Source organism: Ochotona curzoniae, unplaced genomic scaffold, assembly GCF_017591425.1.
Source record: "Ochotona curzoniae isolate NIBS_2020 unplaced genomic scaffold, NIBS_Ocur_1.0 scaffold_4506, whole genome shotgun sequence".
NCBI lineage: Eukaryota > Metazoa > Chordata > Mammalia > Lagomorpha > Ochotonidae > Ochotona > Ochotona curzoniae.
Window position 1 is genome coordinate 55530916 of NW_024467119.1, and position 9275 is coordinate 55540190.

Sequence of the window (9275 nt, forward strand, 5' to 3'; positions counted from 1 at the left end):
AAACTTTGGGATGGGCCATCTGGTCTAGTTTTCTCCAGGATTAAACAGTCCCACAAAATTAAACCATTTTCTATATTTAATTTCCTATCTGGATTTTCTCTGGTCCTAGTTCTCTGAGTAATATTTACATTGTCTACTATCACTGCATTGTATTTTTGTTGTCAGCTATTTGAAGTAGTTTCATTGTTTATTAAATTAATGAATTTTGATTGACCACTTATTATACATCAGGCCTGGATACAGCAGTCGATACAATAGATGAAAATACTCACATGGCCAGTTGCTAGCTGGTGAACTAAAGAGATCTGCGTGGAGTGTCCATCTGCCCAGCTATCTATAACTAACCTGTACTGGGCGTGACTGAGAGAGCACAAAAATGAATGAGGTGTTTATAGTTCATAGGATAGCTGGAGTTACTTGAGAAATCTGTTTTTGTCTGGAAGTACTGGTTGCTAATTATGGGATGAGGTTTTCTTTTTTTTTTTTTAAGATTTATTTATTTTTATTACAAAGTCAGATATACAGAGAAGAGGAGAAACAGAGAGAAAAATCTTCTGTCTGATCATTCACTCCCCAAGTGAATGCAATGGCCAGTACTGTGTCAGCCTGAAGCCAGGAGCATGGAACTTCCTCCGGGTCTCCCGTGCGGGTACAGGGTTCCAAGACTTTGGGCCATCCTTGACTGCTTTCCCAGGCCGCTATCAGGGAACTGGATGGGAAGTGGAGCTGCTGGGATTAGAACCAGCAACTATATGGGATCCCAGCGCGTTGAGGGCGAGGACTTTAGCTGCTAGGCCACCACATCAGGCCCAGGATGATGTTTTCAAAAAAAACTTGAATTGGCATATTAAGTAATGTTTGATAATTGGTATATATTTATAATGTGCAATGAACAAATCAGGTTATTATATTTAGTTTTTTTCAATAGATTTTAGTTTTTGAGTAGGTTTAGGTTTTTAGAAAGCTGTGAAGATAGTATAGTTTATATAAACTCCATACAATTTCTCCAATTAGAGTGATGTTCTGATGTTCCAATTAGAGTTAGTTATGATGTTTTATAACTAATGAAAAAATGATAAAACAATCTTTTTTTAAAATAATGTATTTGTTTATTTTTAAAGATGTATTTATTTTTATTGGAAAGGCATATTTACAGAGAGAAGGAGAGACAGAGAAAAAGTTATTCGATCTGCTGGTTCAGTACCCAAGTGGCTGCAACAGCCAGAGCTGAGCCGGTCCAAACCTAGGAGCCAGGAGCTCTTCTGGGCCTCCCATATGGGTGCAGGGTCCCAAGACTTTGTGCCATCTGTGACTGCTTTCCCAGGCCACATGTAGGGAGCTGAAGGGGAAGTGTAGCAGCTGGGGTATGAGCCAGCATTCATATGGGACCCTCGCACATGCAAGGCAAGGATTTAGCCACTAGGCTACTGCGCTGTGCTGTGCCCTATTTATTTATTCTTATTAGAAAGGCAGAATTGCAGAGAGAAAAAGAAGTAGCTAGAAAGATCCTCCATCTGCTGGTTTACTCCCCAGATGGCCTCAATGACCAGAGTTAAGCTGATCTGAAGCCACATACCAGGAGCTCCCTCTGGGTCTCCCACATTGGTGCAGGGTTCCAAGGCTTTGGTCCATCCCTCACTGCTTTTCCAGGCAAGAAGCAGGGAGCTGGATAGTAAGTGGAACATCTAGGACATGAACTTGTACCCATGTGGGATCCTGGTGCTTCCAAGGGGAGGATTAGCCAATTAAACCATCACACCAGGCCCAATAGTTTATTCTTACTGCCCATGTTTACTCGTATTTCCTTAGTTTTATTAAAGACTTACTTATTCTTGTAAGAATGACAGATTTACAGAGAGAGAAAGAGAAAGATATTTCATCTGCCGGTTCACTCTCTAAATGGTTGAAATGGCCACAGCTGAACCAATATGAAGCAAGGAGCCTCTTATGGGCCTCCCATGCAGGTCCAGGATCTCAAGACTTTGGGCCACTGCTTTCCCAAGCCGTAAGCAGGGAGCTGGATCAGAAGTGATGATGCCTATGCACAAAGTGGCACCTGTGTATGGGATGTTGGCACCACAAGTGGAGGATTAGCCAGTTGAGCTGTTGTACCAGCCCTGAGCATATTCATTTTTTTTTAAGATTTATTTTTATTATTTTTTTATTGGAAAGGCTGATATACAGAGAGGAGGAGAGACAGAGTGGAACATCTTCCGTCCAATGATTCACTCCCCAAGTGAGCGCAACGGCCGATGCTATGCCGATCAGAAGCCAGGAGCCTCTTCCAGGTCTCCCACACGGGTGCAGGGTCCCAAAGCTTTGGGCCGTCCTTGACTGCCTTCCCAGGCCACAGGCAGGGAGCTGGAAGGGAAGTGGGGCTGCTGGGATAGAACTGGCGCCCATATGGGATCCCAGGCGTGTAAGGCGAGGACCTTAACCACTGCGCCACCGCGCCACTGCACCGGGCCCGAGCATATTCATTTTTAAAAACCAAATGTCTTCTTTTGTTCCAGGAGCTAATCCAGGATACAATATTTAATTATCATGTCTCTTTAGTTTCCTCTAGACTGAGACATATCTTACATTTTGGTGACTTTGACAGTTTGAGGAGCGTTAGTTAGGTATTTTGAGAATGTCATTCAAGTTGGGCTTGCCTGATGTTTTTCTCATACTCAAACTAGGGTGGTAAGTGGGTGATCGCAGAAGCAATGCACCATTTTCCTGATGTCATGTATGGGAATACATTGTCCTCATGACTTTCTCTGATGATGGTAAGCTTGCTCACCTGGCTGAGATGGTGTTACTTCTCTGTAAAGTCGCTCTTTCCTTCTCTTCAGTACTAGTCACTGTGGAAGGCAGTCCTTCTGCCTAGTCTGTGCTGACCAGGTAGGAGTATGCTGGTGCTCCGGCTCCTTAGGGGCTAGAGGCTGCTTACAGGATCTGGAATCCTTCAGGGGAAGTTTGTCTCTTCTCCACCAGTTTTATACTCAATAATTTATATTGGTATATAAAATTTATTTTATATTTTGGATTACAATCTAGACTGGTTACAAATAGTTCTGGCCTTGATCACTGGAAGTTCTTTCAGTTGGCTCCTATATACTTTATATACCCCTATCAATGTTCATTTTGAGCACTTCATTCTCTGGGACCTACAAGGTATCCTGGGTTTTCTGGGTGTGACCCCGGCTCTAGCCTGGAATGAGCCACTTCTCCCTGGAGCTTTGGTTCTTTTTATTGGAGATTGGCATTAGAAGCGCTGATCTAGATGCTTAGTGTGCTTGTTGCTACTGACGTGTCTTTGCTTCTAAAACCCTCTTGGCTGACAGTCAGACATCTGAGCAAAGCCTAAGCTGGGTGTATACGCATGCCTGTACATATTTGTACATTTAACTCTCCGATCCTGTATGTTAAGTATGAGTTAGTACATGCTGATGTCTTCAGTTCTAATCCCTCAGTGCTTTAGCCTTCCCTCGTGTGTCTATAACATCTCCTCAGAAACCTGGTTCCCTCCATCCATTAAGATCAAGTTTTCAGTACATATTGAAATCAATTAAGTTCAAAGAAATTGATTATCCAGACAGAAACAAAATCAGACTATTTAGAAAGCGTTGATTATACTTTTTACTATTAAATTATCTTCTTCACTATTTAAATGGTCCCTACAGGGTGGACTCCGCACCACCTTAAATCATTAGCATCCACATGAGTAGTTATGGGATTCTTACTGTATCCTGAGCTAAGCTAGTCTGTGTGGGCAACCCCGAGCAAAACATTTCTTTTTAAGACTTATTTGAAAGGCAAAATGACAGAGGGAGAGACAAAAAATGATCTTCTTTTGGCTGGTACACTTTCCAAATGCCTGAAGCAGCCAAGTCTGGGCCAAGCAGGATCCCAGAACTCCATCCGGGTCTCCAGCGTGGGTGGCAGGAGCCCAGGCGCTTGGGCCATTTTCAGCTGCCTTCCCAGGTGCATGCGCAGATGGCACGGTGGATAAAGCCATCACCTGAGATGCTGGAAATCCCACGTTATAGTCATTTTTCATCCCGTCTGGCTTCCTGTGTGAGCCTCTAGGTCCCACGCTAGCCCCTGAGTGTTGTCCCTTCATGAAAACGTGGTGGATTTTTATCACTTAAAATAAAAGAAGATTGATTTATTTATTTGAAAATCACAATTACCCAGAGAGGGAGAGAGAGAGAGATCTTCTGTACACAGGTTCACTTCCCAAATGGCCATAGCAGTTGGGATTGGGCCAAACACTTGGGCCACCCTTCACCGTTTACCCTAGGCCATTAGTAAGGAACTGAATCAGAAATGGAGCTGCCAGGACTTGAAGTAGCAACCATAAGGGATGCTAGTGTCATAGGTGGTGGCTTAACTTGCTACATCACAATGCTAGCCCCAGATACACACTCACACATTTATTCTTATAGGAGTAAGGATATTTCGCAAGGTTTAAGGAAAGTTGAATTGAAAGCTAAGTTTTATTCTGGTGTAAATATGTCTTAAATAGATGCGTAGCATTTATTAAGATGCATTTTCCATGAGCGAAGTCATCTCATATGAATGGATTTTAAATTTTTGCACTAAAATCAACTTACCTTTTAATTCCATTTCCCCACAACTTTTTCTGGTACTCTTGCGCATCCTTAGTCCTTTATTATGTTGCATACCTGTTAGAATTGAGAACAGTGTGCTTATCGTTGTGCATAATGCATTTTCCAAAAATTTCAAATAAATTGGCACTTTCCAACTTCCAGACTCTTTTATTTGCAAGGGATAAAGAAGGTAAAGTGTCATTTATGTGCCTTATTTGGTGCTCAAGAAGTATTCCTCTCAAACTCAGCACGTGCAAGACAGAATTTCCAGTCTTTCCCTGTAAATTCTGTTTCTACGTATAGCCAACAACATGCATTTCAGTGGAAGCTGGGCAGGTCCTTCTAGATCATGAACTTCAGGACTACCCTTGATCCCTGTTTCTCACATACAAGCCATCCAGTTTGTCAGGAAATCCTGTTGGTTTTACCTTTGGAGTCCCCAGAAGCGGACAGCTTCTTACATCTCCATGGCCACCACTGTGATCTGAACTTTCATGCCCACTGCCTCAGAGCAAGCCTGGAACTGTTGTTTTTGCGTCTGCTTTGGTCCTCTGTCATCTTGGCAACCAGGGTCATCCTGGAAATCTGTGCTGGGTTGTCTGGCTTTGCTACTCAGAAGCCTGCAGTGCCTCTCCGTCTTCTCAGGACGAGCCCGAATGTCTCCAGCTGCCTGCACAGCTGCAGGGAGTCTGTCCCCGATTCCATCATGTTGTCCCTGTGACTCCATTTCTTATTTTCCCATGGTGGTCCTCTGCATCATGCACACTGACTTGTTACCTCTAGACACTCCAGATGGGATCCTGGTACACTCTTCCCTGCTACTCTGCATGGTTAGTTGGTTAGTCCTTCACCTCTTGAAGTCTTCCAGCATCAGTTGCTTAATGGAGCCTGCTATGGCCAAGCTGGTTAACACTGCAACCTCACCTGTGACCTATTACTGTGTCCTTTCTTTTTTTTTTTTTTAAGATCTATTTATTTTTATTACAAAGTAGATATACAGAGAGGAGGAAAGATAGAAAGGAAGATCCTCTGTCCAATGATTCACTCCCCAAGTGACAGCAACAGCCAGTGCTGCGCCGATCCAAGGCCGGGAACCAGGAACCTTCTCCAGGTCTCCCATGCGGGTGCAGCGTCCCAAGGCTTTGGGCCGTCCTCCACTGCTTTCCCAGGCCACAAGCAGGGAGTTGGATGGGAAGTGGAGTTGGATGGGAAGTGGAGCTGCTGGGATTAGAACCAGCGCCCATATGGGATCCCAGCACGTTCAAGGCGAGGACTTTAGCCACTAGGCCACCGCGCCAGGCCTACTGTGTCTCCTTTCTAGCACTTTCTCTGCAGGATTTGTGTGTGTGTGTGTGTGTGTGTGTGTATACATCCATATGGGAGACTTGCAAGGAGCTCCTGGTTCCTGGCTTCAGATTGGCTCAGCTCCAGCTGTTGCAACCATACACACACACACATATTTCAAATATATAAATATATATATTTCAAAGGCAGATTTACAGAGAGGAGAGACAGAGAGAAAGAGAGAGAGACTGATTTTGGTTAGAGCTGAGCTGACCCCAAAGCCAGGACTCAGGAGCTTCCCTGGGTCTCCCATGTGGGTTCAGGGGCCATCCTCCTCTGCTTTCCCAGGCTATAAGCAAGGAGCTGGATTACAAGTGGAGCAGCTGGGACATAAACTGGTACCCATACAACCCCTCTCATAATATATTTTATTTATTTGTTTGTTTACTTATATTTAGAAAGGTAGATTTACAAAATGAAGGAGAGACAGAGAAAGATCTTCCATACACTGGTTTACTCTTCATATGGTGGCAACAGCTGGAGCTGAGCCAATCTGAAGCCAGGAACCAGGAGCTTCTTCCAGGTCTCCCATGTGAGTGCAGAGTCCCAAGGCTTTGTGCCATCCTCCACTGCTTTCCCAGGCCACAAGCAGGGAGCTGGATGGGAAGTGGAGCCGCCAGGACATGAACCAGTGTCAATATAGGATCCTGATGCTTGCAAGGGTGGATGAGCCAATTGAGCCATTGCTCTAATTTTTTTCCCTCTCATGTTTAGCATAGAATGTGATTTATTGCATATTGATTCTTCCCCAGCTAGAATACAAGTATAGAGGCAGGGATCTTTATCTAGTTTTGTCCACTAGTGTGTTCTGGGTTATCTGGAGAAGAAAATACCTCGAATGAACAAATGCATTTTTTTTAAGATTTATTTTATTTTTATTGCAAAGTCAGATATACAGAGAGGAGTAGAGATAGAGAGGAAGTGGAGCTGCCAGGATAAGAACCGGTGACCGTCTGGGATTCTGGCTCATTCAAGGTGAGGATCTTAGCCACTAGGCCATGCTGCCGGGCCCCAAATGCATTTTTTAAACTGAGCTTTCTGTCAATAAAATGAAGGAAAACGTAAGATTGTATCAAGTGAGGAAGGGGGGGATCCACATTCTGAAATGTCCTGAGAATTGTGATGCTTAAATGTCCATTTGTTATTGAGTACAATACTTGTGTTAAAACAATGTGAATTTAAGTGAACTGTGTGTGAAAGCAGTCAATTACTGTGAATTCATGGGTTTCCTAGCTCTTTGGCCTGTATAAATTCAGGCTTTACAAGCAAGGTACAAGTTGCCTTGAGTGCTTAAAAGCCACTTAATTCACTTCCTCTGAAGGCTCTGAGTAAACACTGAGAATAGGGAAAGAGTTTTGTACATGTACCTATACAGGTTAATAAAAATTATATTGCACCAACTTGAATAGGAACACTGAGATCATAGACACTGAAGATGATTTGTGAGCTCAGAATGGGGAGAACTGGACATTTTATTTACAATGGGCTGTTAAATGTTTTTCTTGAGAACTGAATGTTGGCCCAATTACTCAAAAAAAAAAAAAAAATGCAGGGGAAAGAAGGTGTCTTAGTAAATTGATGTGGCTGAAGATTCAACACAGACCTAAGGTTTCCTTCCACTGTTTTGAGTTACAAGTAATTTTTTGTAAAAGGAAAAAGTTTGTGGGTTCCATGATGTATTCTCTTAGTGCCTGGTATAACTTCGTTTTTCTTAAATATTAGGAACTGGCTGGAAAGGTGAACAATATTGGCATGGGAAGTGTCCCATTAGGCCAGACATTTGTGGAGAGTGCCAACTTAGCAAGGTGGGGCATCCTGGAAGCTGAGAGAACTCCCAGAAAGGAGCATGCTCCTGGGGAGTCAGCTTGTAAAATGCAGTGTCTGCTTTCCCCAGCATCTGCGTGAATGCTACACCTTGTCTATTTCCTCTCCATTTGTGTTCCCAACCGTGGGCCTGAGACAGGAAAAGAAGCAGTGTTTTTTTTTTTTTCTCAGTGGCACCGAAAGTGGCAAGGTAAATAAAGCAACACGGATTAACTGGAGTTCCTATAGGAAGAGTACTTTGGTCCATTTTATGTTGCTGTAACAAAACACATGAGACTGAGTACTTTGGGGGAAAAAAAGAGGCTTATTCGACTCAGTGTTTGGAAGCTGCAAGTCCAAGATCAGGTGGCTGCATAGATTGGGCCTCTGGTGAGAGCACCCTTGGCCACGTAATGTTATGGCAGATGGTACTATGATGGGAGGATGTATGAGAGAGAGCGTGACCGACCAAGTGGTAAAACAGGAAGCTAGGAGAGGACAGTGCTGTTCTTTACAACGTTCTCAAGAGAATTAACCAGAATTGTTTTAATTTTTTCCATGGACTATACTCAAAATGACCTAACGATTTTCCCCACTTCTTTATCACACAAGGGACCAAACTTTGAAGACATGAACTCTTGGAGGGGTACACTTAAGCTGCATGTCTAAACCCTAGCAAAGAGTGATAAATTTCACCAAAGGTAGAGAAAGCACTGGATTTGCAATATGTTACTTTAAGTATTCAGCATATGAATCTTCATGAGCAAGCAAAGATATTCCTGTATATCATAGTTAATACCCTCTGGAATGCTTTTTTTCTGTAAGTGTATCTATGATTCATGTGCAACAACAGATTTATACTTTACCACTTCAGTTAGCAGTATGGAACATTCATTTTTCTAGAAGCAGAGGGAGGGACATGTGCGATGCTGTGATGCTGATGTGCTGGGTTGCAGGCCTGCAGTTTTCCGCAGGGCGACTCAGCATCATATTTGGCCTATTGAGTGTTGTCTGACTGTCCTGTTGAACCCAAGTCCACTGCTGCTGGTTGAGCCAGGCAGGTGTTGTGCTGTCCTAAGTGCTGAATATGAAAAATACACTAACAATTCTTCCTTCATTTTTCAGAAATGTGTTACAGACGAGTGTTTCTTTTTTGAACGATTGGAGGCTAATAACTACAATACTTACCGCTCAAGGAAATACTCCAGCTGGTATGTGGCACTGAAACGAACTGGGCAGTACAAACTTGGATCGAAAACAGGACCTGGGCAGAAGGCTATACTTTTTCTTCCAATGTCTGCTAAGAGCTGATTTTAATGACAGCATCTAATCTCATTTCACATGAAGGAAGAATACATAAATTTGTTAACGAGAGGAAAAATATATACAGGCCTGTTTCATTAAATAGTTAGACAACTTTTTACCCCAATAGTAAAATGTTAAGCCCTTTTGCTTCAGCAAAGAAAAAAAATCCTTGGAGAATGTACACCTTTTATATAACAACTTCTGTTATTCAGTAAAGGTTACCCA

At 43.0% G+C, this 9275-nt stretch overlaps 1 protein-coding gene across 1 annotated transcript in view; it reads left to right on the forward strand.

The window, feature by feature from the left end:
• The window catches only part of FGF2 (fibroblast growth factor 2), a 63235-nt gene extending 54147 nt beyond the window's left edge, over nucleotides 1-9088 (forward strand). Inside the window, 1 exon segment of the mRNA XM_040967385.1 lies at nucleotides 8871-9088. Within this exon segment, the coding sequence (XP_040823319.1) occupies nucleotides 8871-9056 (186 nt within the window). The 3' untranslated portion in view covers nucleotides 9057-9088.
• Nucleotides 9089-9275: the final 187 nt, after the last annotated feature.